This window comes from Mya arenaria, chromosome 17, assembly GCF_026914265.1.
Source record: "Mya arenaria isolate MELC-2E11 chromosome 17, ASM2691426v1".
In the NCBI taxonomy this organism is placed as follows: Eukaryota; Metazoa; Mollusca; class Bivalvia; order Myida; family Myidae; genus Mya; species Mya arenaria.
Window position 1 is genome coordinate 14,551,742 of NC_069138.1, and position 15,658 is coordinate 14,567,399.

The 15,658-nt window shown below is 40.6% G+C and overlaps 1 protein-coding gene across 1 annotated transcript in view; it reads left to right on the forward strand.

Moving 5' to 3' along the window:
• The window catches only part of LOC128224636 (deleted in malignant brain tumors 1 protein-like), a 36,522-nt gene extending 21,173 nt beyond the window's left edge, over positions 1 to 15,349 (forward strand). Inside the window, exons 10-26 of the mRNA XM_052934561.1 lie at positions 125 to 285; positions 466 to 622; positions 1,504 to 1,676; positions 1,958 to 2,105; positions 2,373 to 2,635; positions 2,778 to 2,925; positions 3,282 to 3,448; positions 4,386 to 4,530; positions 5,703 to 5,854; positions 6,025 to 6,194; positions 6,352 to 6,499; positions 6,857 to 7,059; positions 7,350 to 7,442; positions 8,755 to 8,938; positions 11,833 to 11,962; positions 12,202 to 12,288; positions 15,172 to 15,349. Of these exons, the coding sequence (XP_052790521.1) occupies positions 125 to 285; positions 466 to 622; positions 1,504 to 1,676; positions 1,958 to 2,105; positions 2,373 to 2,635; positions 2,778 to 2,925; positions 3,282 to 3,448; positions 4,386 to 4,530; positions 5,703 to 5,854; positions 6,025 to 6,194; positions 6,352 to 6,499; positions 6,857 to 7,059; positions 7,350 to 7,442; positions 8,755 to 8,938; positions 11,833 to 11,962; positions 12,202 to 12,288; positions 15,172 to 15,349 (2,707 nt within the window). The remainder of the gene's footprint in view (positions 1 to 124; positions 286 to 465; positions 623 to 1,503; positions 1,677 to 1,957; positions 2,106 to 2,372; positions 2,636 to 2,777; positions 2,926 to 3,281; positions 3,449 to 4,385; positions 4,531 to 5,702; positions 5,855 to 6,024; positions 6,195 to 6,351; positions 6,500 to 6,856; positions 7,060 to 7,349; positions 7,443 to 8,754; positions 8,939 to 11,832; positions 11,963 to 12,201; positions 12,289 to 15,171) is intronic.
• Positions 15,350 to 15,658: the final 309 nt, after the last annotated feature.

The following is a 15,658-nucleotide window of genomic DNA, read 5'->3' on the forward strand; positions in this document are numbered from 1 at the left end:
TTAAACAATTACAGCTAAACCAGTTTTCTCTATCAATCGGCATTGATTAAAACAATGCAATACTCACTGAGAAAATTACCATTCAGTACAGATAATTAATTTTCTTTCATACCTCTGCGTGCAGGAGCGCACCGCACCAGATTTACTATAAGGACTTCTTCGGTCACTCGAGCTCGGGCTACTTGGAGCGTCTCACGTGCCGCGGGGACGAGAATGACGTCATCCAGTGTACACCCGTCTTCACGTCATCGTGCCCGTCCTCCCAGACCGTTGGCCTAAGATGTGGTAAGGGGGTCAACTTCGCAAGTAAAAGCTTCATGAATAAATACATTATGTAGAATATAATAGTTCATACTTTCCAATGCAATGAACACGTCGACATGCTTGTAGTCACCACCAGTAATTATTCATTATCGAGGAATCGTGATTTGCTTTCGAATAAGAGCTACAAGTCGTGTTTTCTAGAGGGAGTACAGTTACGTCTGTCAGGCGGCGGCCACAGCACAGAGGGGCGGGTGGAAGTTCTGCATGGCGGCCGTTGGGGCTCCGTCTGTGACAACGGATGGGACGATGCGGACGCCACCACCGTCTGCCGCATGCTTACACAGTTCCCTTTCGAGACGTAAGCAAGTGACTATGTGTATTAATATAATAAGTTACGGCGTAGCGTAATGCATGTTCGAAGCGTGATATACAAGTTTATACTTTTTTTTCGCACGATGTTGACGACATGTTATAGAATCACTCTCGACCCTGGTAGGAATCGAGTCCACAACCTGTGGGTTAAGAGGAAGACACGTAAGAGTAGACTTTATATTAGTAAGATTATATACCGTTATGCTTTCCAAATATTTCCAAATATTTCAGACCACAGGTGTCCGTCCAATAGCTTGATCACCAAAATATAGCCCTACAATCCTTTGATATTGTTTAAAAATATTCTTTTTTTAAATATGGCTCTTCATTCCTTTCATGGTTTTTAAAAATCAACAAAATAAAAAAAAAAAAAAAAAAAAAAAAAAAAATGACATTTCAATAAACTTCTAAGATTATATATTTTCATGTTATACTCTTACAAATTTATTGAAATGTCTTTTTTTAAATTTTTTAAACAATATCTAATTACTAAAGGGCCAAATTTTTTATTATTTTTTGTTTATTTTTAAATAATATGAAAGGACTGGGGGCCATATTTTAGTGATCAAGCCATGTGACGGACACCTTTGTTTCAGGCATATTTTCTCTGGGATAACTTGATACCACGGAACATTCAGGAAGTCATTGTTGTTTTTATTTTCCTTTTCTTTTTTTATTATACCAGAGTGTAAGGTTACAACAAAAAATCCATTTCTTTCAATTGGTTAGATAACAGTATAACAAACATTAGAAACGCGTCCTTGGAAATATATATAGCGATGCATTAGGAGGATTTGCATAATACAATTGATGACAATTCAATGCTGTTCCGTCAAAGAAACACATACAATTTTTTTTTTATTTAAGTGATGTGACTGGACGTGCCGTGATGGGCAGCTACTTCGGGCAGGGTGACGGCCCCGTGTGGATGACTGACGTACACTGCACCGGAAACAGCAGTGACGTCACTGAATGCGTAACAACCTGGCAGGGCGGCGTTAATTGTGATCACTCAAAGGACGCCGGTGTCGTCTGTAAATGTAAGGTTTTTCCTTCCAGACACATAAGTTTGAAATGCTTCTTTATTCTATGATAAAGTGAAAGAGTGGGCGAGATAGGAAGAAAGTGGGCGAGATAGGGAGAGAGTGGGGGAGATAGGGAGAGAGTGGGGGAGATAGTGAGAGGGTGGGGGAGATAGGGACGGGGGGGGGGGGAGATAGGAACTGCGTCTCGTTGATCACCGTTATTCGAATCCTGTTAAAGTTCATGTAGTTATATATCATGTACCAAATACGTCTGTCATCTCGTTCTCAATTTGCAGTTTCGAATAGAACTAAGCGGCTCACGGGTGGGAGCGGGGAGTCGGACGGATTGCTTGAAGTGATGGAAGCCGGAAACTGGGTGGACTACTGTGACGAAGGATTCGACGCCAGTGACGCCGCGGTTGTCTGTCGCGAACTCGGATACTGGTAGGTATTTTAAATACAATGTACATTGAAGTTAACAACATGCATTCATCGTTTGACTACAAACGGACTGTGGTGCCGTGTGCAAGGATGGGGCACAATTACTTGCCAAATGTTCAAAAGAAAATTCGGAAAACCCCCGCGAAAGTCGTTGCAAAGAAATAGTTTAAAGGACTTGACTTATATTGGTGAAGTACAATATCCTCTCACTAGGGAAAGCTTTCAAGTAGACGTACGTAACAGTGTATCATTTATGGACAATTTTTGCAGGTTGGCGTCCGCATCTGTTTACAACAGCAGTCATCTTGGGCGCCGAAGCTATGGTGGGTACTCGGGTGGTAGCGGTGGTGTTTCTGGAGAAATATCTTCCGTTGGCGCTATCAGCCCTGCTACTCGGACCGCTCAATTATTGAGGCCGGAGTGTCAGGGTGGCGAGGGGAACATTGAGATGTGCAACGCCGGCACGCGCTTTCACTCGAGTGTCTGCAGCTCCATTCACGCCGTCGGCATTGACTGTAACCCACAGGATGCAAGTAAGTTACTGGCAATTCACGAAAATCCAACACGTTATGTGCAGTACTCGGAATACAGTTACGGTCAGTCATTCGGTCGATCAGTCGTAGGTGAGAAGCAGTATTAATGCCGTTACATTGGCATATACTACATTTCTGACAGGTCTACGAGAGGTGCGGTTGGTTGACGGGCCAGGTCCATGGCGGGGCCGCCTGGAGCTGCGCACAGGAAATGGCAGATGGGGCAGCCTCTGCTGGGACCACTGGGAGCCAGCCACAGCAGCCGTCGTCTGTCAGACACTCAGATATGAGTAAGCTTTAGTATGAATTAATTAAATATGTAAAGAAATGTTGATAATATAAATTTACCGCTAGAAACATTACATTGACTTAATATGTTTCCAATATTAAATGGTTTTGTTACTATTTATTGCTTAAATATTGCAGGGATATGTTGTTGTTGTTTTCACCCACATTGGCAAGTAAGTGATACACATTTTGAAACGCATGTCAGTCTCGGTATGATTTCATTCCCAACTGCGTGCATGTTGTTGTCGTTTTTTTGTCAAGTTAAACATATAAATGTTGATATCCAGAGACTGTTGGGAAAAGTTCGATAGTCTTCTGATATCATTATGAGAAAATATATCGGGTTTTCTTGCGCTAGATCAGTGAACGCCAGTAGCTTCCCAGCCTTGCACGGCCTGACGTCCATGATCGGCCGCTCGCTCACGTGCAACACTTCCGCCACCAATCTGGGTCACTGCCGCCTCGACTATGACGTCTCCGCCTGCAGCGTTAACCATGCCGACGCCGTCGGGGTTGATTGTTCAGGTAACTCAAGTAATGGAATAGGCTTACTGCAATAATTGGCTGAGTGAATTTCGGCTATTGCAGTCCTCATATCAAGTGAGTACATTACTTGTTGTGAATATTTAAGGAATGAATTGCAGGCTTGATGTCATTATCGGGGTATGAACGCAATTGGGCTGGTCAAAGTGTGTGCGTTCATATCCCCGATAATGACATGAAGCCCGCAATTCATTACTTATATTTACACCAATAGTTTATTATTTCATTCAAGAATTGTTAAAAAAAACTTAATTTCATTTAAAAAAAAAACTTTGAGTAACCCATTCCTACCCATTCTGTAAATAGAACGACCCGGAAGCATTTTTTAATGACGTCACAATATCGCGGGAAAAGATCAACGACTTGAAATCACTTTTAAACGTAAAATTCAAACAGTTATGCTTTCAATTCAAACAACTATACATTTAAAATTTAAAAAACTAACACTTTCTAAAATGTTGATTTATATTTTACGGGACCTTCTGGCACAATACAAACAATAATAAGATAAATATTTTTCATGTGTATTGTTATGCAATGAATTGCGATCCGAACATATCCGAAGATGTTGCGTTCATCGATTGATGAACGCAATTGCCGAAATGACGTTCATTTAAGGAATGGAAGTTGAGGTGTAAATATTTCGATGTAAACTTTTAAATCTGTATAGATTGTGTTATAACATCAAGCATTGTTAATTTCATTAATTTTGTACAACCCGTCAACAATGCATATACATGCAATATACCATCGTCGGCCACCACGGTACTTGATTCCGTTAACTTCATACACAACAAAGCATAATTATGGATATCCAGGTGCGTGGCTACCTATACACAACATACGAGGCTGTGTTTTGCGGATTAAGTCGACTGTGACTCAATGTTTGTCATCCGTTTTTAATTATTTAAAAATCTAGGTGGACTGTCTGTTACTATTGGAGACAACAGGACATGGAGCGGTGAGGTAACATTCCACACCGGAAATGGCTCCCGCTGGTCCGTTTGTACTTCTGGTCTTGACCAGAATTCCGCGGCCGTCGTATGCACCATGGCCGGATTCCCGTAAATTGACGTTTATTTGTATACACAATAAGCCTTCCTGTTTGTTTTTTTACAAAGAGTGCAGGTAAACATGTGTAATTAACATCATGGCATTTTACAATATCCCCGATATAAGGAACATATTTATTTCAATGACAAGTATTACATAGACGCATATATAGGGCTTTTATTGAACCTTGATGTTCACACATAAGAATAGGTCACACGTGTGAGACAAATTCGTACGAATATGCCTCAATTAAGGGGTGTGACATATTCATGCCACCTTTTCCACCACCTTGAAGTATCAGCGAATTTTTCACATTTCTTTTATCGCTCCTTAATAATTTAAGCGTTACCAGCCGCCGTATTTTCTAGTGAATATCAGTTCTCAAGTGTGTCCTAAATTAAAAGGTACTGACTTCTTTATAATTAACAGGTGCCCCTCCATATTTTAACGTGCAGTTTGAAAACAGATAAACCTCATTTTTTAACTGCAAATTGGAGCTGTATCTCTATATGTAGAAATGCGGCTATATCTTTTATATAAATGACATCTAACGAAGTCATGTTATTGGTGATTTGCTTCTGTTTTGTAAATAATTTGATTTATTTAGCTTAAAAAGCTGTTCCCCCTTTAAAAGCGAATAATACGCAGCTGTTTTAATTATACACATATATAAGAAATATAACACACCACTGAGGTTCATATGACATTATGAGTCAGCCCCCGATGGTTTATATGGACCGAGGTGTAACTATCGAGTGCTATAGAATTTGACATTTTAACTCTGTGACCTTGACCGTTTGTCCAATGACCCAAAATTGTACCTGGGTCATTTACTCAATAGGTTCTGGCACCCTGTAAAATTTGAGGGCTATTTCGGACATATCAAAAAACAAACAATATGACCTCTGGTCCATCTAAGTGGCATGGACTGTTGTTAGGAATGTGTGACGTGTTAGTTTTACAATATTTTGACAGATGGGACAAATGTGTGACATATTCGTATGTATGAAAATTGAAAATGGTATGTGGTAGAGCTTTCAGTAGTTTAAAATTATCGTTACCTGTATTCATGTATGCCGTGAATGATTTGACATGGTTGATGCATATCATAATTTTTCTATTGTAAAACAGCTCGCTTTTTGTCTTATTGGTTACCTGAAACTAATCCCTTTTTAACCCACAGTAACACGCGACCAGTCGTAAGCAGCGTGGCGAGCCAGGTTCCAGTGCTGTACAGTAACGTGGCTTGTGATGGCTGGGAGGGGCATGTCAGCCAATGTTCCACGCTAAATACACGTGCCGGATGTGACGAAAAGGCGGCACTCGACTGCTTCCGTACGTATGGTCTTGTGCCATATAAAGTGTCGTACGCTAATTTACAATATGAATCCTCTTTCTGTAATCGTTTTTGGGATTTCTCAGCATCCTACACATTAAAGTGCATGCCTGAAAGCTTAACATATATGGCTTTAGTGACCTTAAACCTTATCGGACTATTACAACAGACGGCTGCGTCCACTATCTCAACGGCATGAGCGGAAATGTGACGTCACCAAGCTATCCGGGCTACCCTGACGACAGCGACTGCCTCTACGTCATCACTAACGCCGGCCATCAGCCAATCAAACTCGCCTTCAGTGAACTTGCCCTTTCCGGAGATGGAGACTCTGTTGAGGTATTTTCGGTGTTCTTGAAATATTTAAAGGCCAAAATTAAAAGTGTTTGTTGGGAAAAAATCAATTGACGAAAATCAGGTAACATTTTTTTTAGTTTTGAACGGCTTGATAAGATCACAATTTGTTAGGTTTAATATATTGTTCATTCTTCACCAGGTAACCACAGGCGTGGGCGGACACCAACTGGGATACTTCACTGGAAACCAGAGGGTTCCCCACTTTCTTGCCACGGACGGACCCATGTACATACGCTTCCGGTCCAATCAGAATGGCACGGCACAAGGCTTCCGGGCAGAGTACTCGCGTATGAACAAACTTATATAGTAGCAAGTTTGGATGCCGGAAGCTGGGTGCTGGATATATATATGAATTATATATATGACCACAAATATGACCACAAAATATGTATATACCATTAATTTAGTTGATCAAGAAGTCATGCTTTTGGATCCTGTGATTATTTAATGCTTCAATACTCAATAGAAGAGGTATTCATAGATGGACCGAAGTAAATAACTTTGGAACACTCATTAACCTTAAGCCTTGAGAACAGTCTCACGCTGGGTGTAAATCCCCGAGGAAGAAACATGGAGACGCACATCGTTACTTCCGGTTATACAGAATCAGGCAAATACCTCATCCCGTTTCCTTATTACTACAGCCCTGCGTCTGGAGGACACCCTGACGCTGGGTTGCGGCCCCAGTGGTTGGGACGTGGCTGTGAACACCTCCCTGCTGCGCGTCCTCCACACTGACACTGGCGTCTCCCAGGTGAAGCTCACCGACCAGTTCTGTACCGGAATTATGGACGGCGACCTTATCCGTTTCCGGCAGCACTACACCGAGTGTCACACCGTGTCAAAGGTACCGGCCTTTGGTGTTAAGCTATTATTGCTTATTATAAGATCACAGGTATTTTTTTCATTGCAGCTGAAGTTATATAGACTTCAATCCTTTTAAATTATCTCAGTAAATCAAAAGTATTTATATCATTATCAAATACTCGATTGCAAATTTATTATTTGGCATTAATTCAGTGGTTTTACGTGGATGGCGTTAAGATACCGACAACCGTATCCCTTATCTCACTTAATTCATTCCTTTGACTAAGATAGTAGATTATCTATTTGACTTGTCATTCACATTGCCTTCAGACGACCCCCGACAACATCGTGTATCATAATGAGCTGGTGTACCCGGAAGCCGCCTCGCCTTTCCCGATCATCGTGCATGGGTATCGCTGGAAGGTAAGGCTCATCCGTTCCCCATCCAAATATGTGCCCAATCCAGACACGAACCCGCTCTATGCCCGTGCCCAAGCAAAACCTGTACACAATCCTGACCCATGCCCCATCTAAACGCGTAACCAATCCAGACCCGTGCCCCATCCAAACGCGTAACAAATCCAGACCCTTGCCCCTCCCAAACCCTTTGTCCAAACTAGACCCGTGCCGTATCCAAACCCGTGCCCAAACCAACTCCCTGTTCGACCCAACTATGTACCACATCCAACCCAGTGCCCCTTTCAAACCCATGACCCATCCAAACCTGTGCTCAACTTACATGGTGTCCCGGGCGCCCGCCATATTACTTCCACCCTTACCCACTCTCGTACACACGCATTTCTGTCAGAAGCTTCTATCCGTCTTCCGCTATTCAACGTATTCCATGAGAGACGTACGAATTTTATTGTGCGTGAAGTACCGCAGCACCGTATCACCGCACAATCGTGTCGCATTCATCGCGGCCACGCAATCGGAACACCTCGGCCAGTATCCAACAGGAAATGATCTCAAAGCTTGGCGGGAATGGCCGAGTTGTTACGATCGCGCGGTCACGGTGATAGCACTGAATTACCGGAGTTTTACCAAAGAATATTTATGAGTGATAACATGCTTTGTTTCATTGTTAAATATTTATATATAATTATAACATTCATATCACCGTAATATTCGAATGGCCCGGTGTTAATGCAAGGCTCGGTGACGTTCGGGCATAAAGTTTGCTACTTTGAGTTCGTTTGAACCACTTGAATTCTAGATATGGAGAAAAAAACTTGAGAAAGATATGAGAAAGTGGACCACTTCCACCAATTCCACAGTGTAGTTTAGGCCTTGGCATAGATCACTGGTCTGCGAATTTTGGCAGTCTGTGGAATATTGGTATATCTAAGTGGATACTAGGTCCGTCTTTACAGTATTGAAACAATGTATAGCGGTGATACCTTAAAAATGAGAAAGGGGACCACTGCCTCCTTTACCACATTGTATCCCAGGCATTGCCCTAGGTCATGACATAGGTAATTTCTCTGCAATTTTGGGTAGTCTGTGGGATTTTGGTTGAATTAAGTGGATATAAGCCCCGTTCTTTTCAACTATGTATAGCGGTGACACATAACTGAAAAAAATAGAAAGGGGACCACTGCCTCCTATACCACAGTGTAGCCTAGACCTTGCCCAAGGTCATTGCGTCGGTCACTAGACTGCGATTTTACACTCAGTCTTGCTTAATCACAGCAAACATTGACCCTTACAATCAGTCCTGGACATTTATATACAGGTGTCGCTGGATTGCGCGGTAAGACGGACGGACACCCTAGCCGCTAACTTTCACCCGAACCAGTCCGTGGTCTCCGCCGCCCCTCATGTGACCGGAAGTGCTCACTACCAGTCCCAAGTGCGTTTTTTCACGGACGGAACCTTCTACAAGCAGATCACGGGAAATCCGGTCATCCTCAAAACAGGTAACGTTACTTAAACTTTATGTATCAGGGAAGGGCCGTAATACATGTTGTAAATAACGTGTGGCCCAACCCTTATGCATACTTAACTATTTATATTATTAATTTTCTTCTGTATATATGTTTATGTTTTTTTTTTTAAATTTATTTATATGTTCAACTATGGTGGCATATTACTGCCGTGAGATAACATATTAACGTTCGCGAATTGTTTCATGTTAACACTTCTTTTTTCGCGATAGTCTTCTAGCTATCTAGTTAATATTTGCGAAAAAAAAATCGGTAAGATAAAAAAACCCATAATACTAAACACGTTCACGCTTGCAAGTGCCCAGGATTACCACCTGTTACTTTTCCATGTTGTACAACACTTACAGGTTATTTAAGTATGGTTTGCGAAGTATTCTAATTCGCAAATCAAAACTAGATTACATGTTAGTGCCTGAATCTGGAATGCATTTACAGGTAACTGGTAACACGAATATTATCTAATTAACCAGTAAGTTTGTTACTTACTAAATGTAATTCGCAAATTATAACCAAATAACCAGTTACTGCTAGAAAGCGGAAATGCATTTATAGGTAAGTGGTAACACGAATTTTATCCAGTTAACCAGTTATAATGTAACTTATCTAGTGGAATTCGCAAATCATAAATAGATAACCAGTCACTGCTAAAAGCCTACAATGCATTTATAGATATTTATACAAAGGTAGATATTAAAGTGTTCACACGAATCTAAACTAGTTAACCAGTTAGTATGCTACTTATTAAGTGGAATTTGCAAACCATTACTAATTAACCTGAAGTGTTAATGTCGTACAGCTAAAAAGGTAACAGGCTGTTCTGGGCACTGCAAGCCTGTTTTCAGTCTTGTAATATTTTTCTCCCACCTCAGATAAGTAGATCCAATAATTTAACCATGCTAGATATTCATATCTTGCCCACGGGCGAAGATAAAATGCCCGTATGGAACTCCTTTTTAATACTCACCACATTGTAATTACCTCCCTTGTTGAAGACTGTCGTCAGTAGCATCAAGGAAATCTTTTTTTATATGGTACTCTTTAGAACGCTAATTAATTATTTCTCGCTTCAAATGTCACCATAAAACAGTTTTCACGCACAATTCAAGAAATAATGCTTCATTCTCCTTAAATCTATTTAAAAAGACCGACTTGACTATTAACATTAACACGATCACTGCGCGCATATCCATGACAACCACGTGCTATCGCATATCCTTACGCAATTATTTTCAATAAGCACAAAAGAGTTCCAGCAAAAAATACATTTTTACTTATTTTTGTTTAACTGAGGTGGGAGAAAAAGCATCTACCATAGCCGCTCGTGTAAGATAGGTTCATCCCGACCCTCGCGCAGGGTGTTTTGCGGAAACTCGGTAAACCTCGTTTTCGCAAAACACCCTACGCTCGGGTCGGAATGAACCTATCTTACACTCTCGGCCATGGAAGATACTTATAATCTTACCGAAAAAGTTTCGCGAATATTAACTTCATGTAGATAGTTATCGCAAATATTAAGCATCAATTCGCGAACGTTAACAGGTTATCTTACGGCAGTCATATGACACCATACACTTTCAAGCCTGTCTTATGCTATTTATCTTACAAAAAGGTTTCGGCAATATTACCTAGATAGCTAAGCAAGTATCGCAAAAAATTAGTGGTTAACACGAAACAATTCGCGAACGGTAATAGGTTATCGTACGTCAGTAATATGCCATCGTATTCAACAGCTATTTATTTGCAAATACAAAAATAATAAACAAATAAGTATAACCTTTTAACGTCCTCCTATATATACTAAGCTATTTTATTACTTCCGTTTTGTTTTCAAATAAGCGAACCATACGTCTGCTTGCGCACATTCATTCAAAAACATAATACGTTTATTGTCAGCAAATATGTTTTTGTTGTGTTTTCCCTCAAATTATGATATTGTTAAAAAACAAAGGTGTTTACCCTCCAACAAAATGCTTTTTCAGTGGAGCTCATACACCCCCATTCTCCCTTGTGTGATCCCCAGTTCCACTTGTTTGACCCCCAGTTTTCCCTTGTGTGACCCAAATTTCCCCTTGTGGGATCCACAGTTTCAATTGTGCGACCCCCAGTTTCCCTTGTGTGATACACAGTTCCCCGTGTGTGATCCACAGTTCCCCTTGTGTGATCCTTAGTTCCCCTTGTGTGACCCCTGTTCCCCTTGTGTGACCCCAGTTCCCTTCCTCTGTGTGATCCACAGTTCCCCTTGTGTGATCCCCAGTACTCCTTGTGTGACCCCCGTTTCCCTTTTGTGACCCCAAGTTCCCTTTGAACGATCCACAGTTTCCATTGTGTGACCCCTAGTTCCCCATGTGTAATCCACCGTTCCCATGTGTGATCCACAGTTCCCCTTGTGTGACCCCAAGTACCCTTTTTGTGACCCCCAGTTCCCCTTTTGAGAATCCCAGTTCCCATGTGTTATCCCCCAGTCCCCCTTGTGTTGCCCTCATTTTCCCTTGTGGGACTCTCAGTTCACCTTGTGTAACCACAAGTTCCCATTGTGTGATCCCCAGTTCCCGTTGTGTGATCCGCAGTTCCCCCTGTGTGACCCCAGTTCCCCTTGTTTGATCCACAGTTCCCATTGTGTGATCCACAGTTCCCCTTGTGTGATCCACAGTTCCCCTCACGTGATCCCTTGTTCCCATCTTGTGACCCTCAGTTCTCCTTGTGTGATCCAAAGTTCCCATTGCGTTGCCCCCAGTTCCCCTTGTGAGATCCAAAGATCCTCTTGTGTGAGCCCCGAGTTCCCCTTGTGGTACCCCCAGTTCCCCTTGTATGAGCCTCAGTTTGCTTTAAGTGACCCTCAGGCTGTTTGAGTGTTGTCTTTCTCCCAGGAGAAGACGTGTACGTCCAGGTGGCCGTCAACACAGACGATACCCACATCAAAATGCGGTTGGACACGTGCTACGCGCGACCCGACCCCTCCGCTCGGCCCGATCTCACATACACGCTCATAAAAAACGGGTAATAACATGATTCTATGCATTCTATGTATCGTTTTATCCAAATTGTATACATTTTCGGTGGTTTTGATTCCGCAATCAAACGTAATTATGCTTTAAATTCTAGTAGAACATTATGTGACTGACGTCTCTTGTTTTTTACATTGCCTTGACCATTTTGTAAAATTCCCCCACTGTATATATATGCTAGTATGTAAGTATTATTTACCGGAAGTAACACGATCACAATCTGTTTTGCAGGTGCGTGTCTGACCCCTACACCCACATCCTGTCGCAGGGCACGCACGAGACCCGGTTTGTTTTCAACGCCTTCGAGTTTCCACAAAGGTGATAGAGTCTAAGAGTTGACTTTTTTTCAAATCCTATGCGTGTTCCTTGGTTATTGTATAACATTGAATAATGATTATACCCAGAACACTGTCAACAGTTGGATGGAAGCCAAAAATGTAAATTATTTTAAACGTTTAAATGTTTGCATTTTCAGACTTTATGCTTTAATCATATTTGGTCTTCCTTTGGCATTTCTAAATATATATTACATCGTATGTCTTTATTCGAAATACATTCACATTACAGGTGATACTCATTATCTAACGTTTTACTTGCTTTACATAAGCGTTCTTCTCTTGGAATAGTTGTCCATATTCAGGTCTCAACCGAGAGCCGGTGTGATGATAGTAATTATTTAGTGAATGCTATTTTATATTCCTTAATGTGAAGAAGATTCTTCAGATATTCTTGTCATTCAAAGTTTGCAAATTTCAATAAAACGACGTTTTGGTTGAGTTCTCTAATCTACTACACCAACTTGGATAAAGATATCCTTAACCTCAACGCTGAAAAATACTGATAAATAACACTGTGGCGGAACTGACACCGGATATAGCTCAAAAAGTGATAAATCGATAAGCGTTTGATTTTGACACATGGTAAGTTATTCATTTTCTGTATTTTATGATGATATATTTCGAATAGCTTGATCCTGCTGTAACGTGCGACGTTAAACAAATACCAACAGATCCCTTCAGAGAAAAGCATGCTCGACTCTAAAGTGGTCCGCTGGTCTTTATATACAGTAAATTTTCAATCCACACACAGTCCGGGCTTTGTTAATTTGCATATTACCAACCAAGTAAACATACGTACTATGAACGTACTTCCGTCAATAACGGGATGTTATACTATCAACGCACATCGGCCACTTACAGCGGACCGTTACATTGTGTAATATACGACTATGATGGAAATGTGTCTCCTCTTTTGTATAATAGCACAATTCTTTCCGAAAGTTGCATGATCGCTCACAAATGTTAAGTAATGTGGTACGATTTCAAACATAAAACAACAAAAAGAAAATAAGAATAAAAACTGAATCGAGCGATTTCTTTGTAATTGCAGCATCTAGTATTGTGTAAAATATCAATACGGCATGTTTTGTAGTTACGGAGGTATTTATACTTTTTGATGACCTGAAGGTGTACTGGGGATAGATGAAGCAAATAAATTACTGCACATGGGATAGCTATTAAGTGGATTGAGGACAGTAACGATGTATTTATAAAAACCCGAGATTGTGATAATTACGCCTTTTTACCTCTACGCAAGCTCGGGAGAAATTGTTCGATGTTGTCCATATTTAGGGATGAGAGCAAAAAAAGATTATTATTTTTTTGTATATGTGTGTACTGTTTCATTCATATAGATTAGTTAACAATGATGTGTTTTTCACAAGCATCAACGTTCGAGTCGCAAATATTTAATTATTTGAAACACGCCGGTTATCTGATTTATTGAGGAACACAAAACATTTGGCCGTAGATTTTATGTGTTTTTTGCTACACATATATATGGGATTGCTTTGTAAATCAAGTAGGTTTTTTCCACACAGAAAGTTATCAGTAAGGAAAGGGATATTGTGATCAAATTTGGAACACGTGAAGCTTTTTCTAAGCTTGGGTCGATGTTGCTATTTCTTAGAACAGAATAACGGTCTCTGCTCGTTCACTTCAGTGAGAAAGTATGTATTGTAACCAACCTTGTTATTTAAGCAGCTTGCATATATACGTTCATTTAGGAGAACATGGATTAAAATCATTGTTAACTAAAGTTTGCTAAACGTACGTATGATAATTATTGACTGGAGTAAACAAAAAAGTTCGAAATAGACATACATGTATATTGTATATAAACAGTGTTACTATAATTTTTGTCCCATTGCTATCCCCAGTACACATTTCTCCACTTTGAAACTTTCCCCAGTACATAAGTACGGCTATCCCCAGTACAGTACTGTGAACATTTCTAAGAGCATATCTTTAACAGTTTAAAAGTTACATCGCCAGTTATTACAAAATAAACAGTTTAGCTTATGCTTGTTAAATCCTTCGATTCAGAATTTGATTTATTCGATATATTTCCTAAAAATGACAATACTCGTCGAAATTCTGAGGTGATCATCTCAGGTTTGAAGTAACATTGTTCATGGTCTGCTGATCCGTAAGCATTATAAAGTACACAATAGGCCAAATTTAGCATTTAGCTATTAGTTCAAACAATTGTTTCATTTGAGGATACGGTATTTAACGTTCACACAGCAAGGTCTTACCTCAGGTAAAGAAAAACAACTGCATATGTGTCTGTTTACTTATCACTTTTTGAGCTATATCCGGTGTTCGTTCCCCCACAGTAATAATGAGGCAATTTTAGAATAAGAAGCTGAAAATAATGTGACGTGTGAACTTAAGCTGCATATGACTAATATTGTATTCAATCTGTTGGTGCGATCATTTTATTTTCACAATTTCGCGTTCCAGTTATTGTATATATCGATTTAAAGTATGGTTATTTTCGCACGTGCAATGTATTATTATTTTTTTTTAATTTAAAACTTATTAAAACTAGCCTAACGAGGGTGTATGTCGGAGCTGTTCTAGTGATAACACACATTTTGAAACGAATATTGTCCACAACTTTGATTAGCTGTATTTTGTCCATGATGGAAATCCCCTTTTTTCAGTTTTGAAAATGTACCAATAAATATTCTTTTTTTGAGGAAAAAAGTTAGAACGGTAGCTCTTAAAGCTAGACTGTTGGAGAGGGAGCCTGTAACCCCTTACAGCTAGGCCGTTCGAGAGAGCACGGAAATTTCTAGCCCTTAAAGCTAGTGTTGGAGTGAGAGTTATTGCCATATTTACACTTTTGTCACTTCAGCCACGATTCCGTTTACGTTTACTGCAACACGACGTTTTGTGACACGGCAGACTCAAGCGTCCGATGCACCCAGACGTGTCTCTCGGGCCCGTCCATCGTGGGGCGCGGCCTCGCTTCCGCTGCCAATGCCCGGACAATCAACAACCGTCGCGTGCTCTTATATATTGAAGAACAATAAAACGCTGAAAGAAACGCTGCCTTCTTAAAAATAATGTTTTCTACTTCCCGCATTTATGATATATCTTATTATGCAATCTCGTGTTTTTGTCCCGCCTCTCGGCGTATTTTAAGGGTAACGTCACGGATGCAGGCAGAATGGATGATGTGAGCGGAAGTACGATGGATAGACAATATATGATATACATGTAGTCCGTATCATGCACGACCACGCTTATTCGAATAGCCAGTACATCTGAGAGCCATTTATAATTAACAGGTTAAAAGACGGATCACGTACCTTGATACACAAAGCGGCAGGGAGGAAACA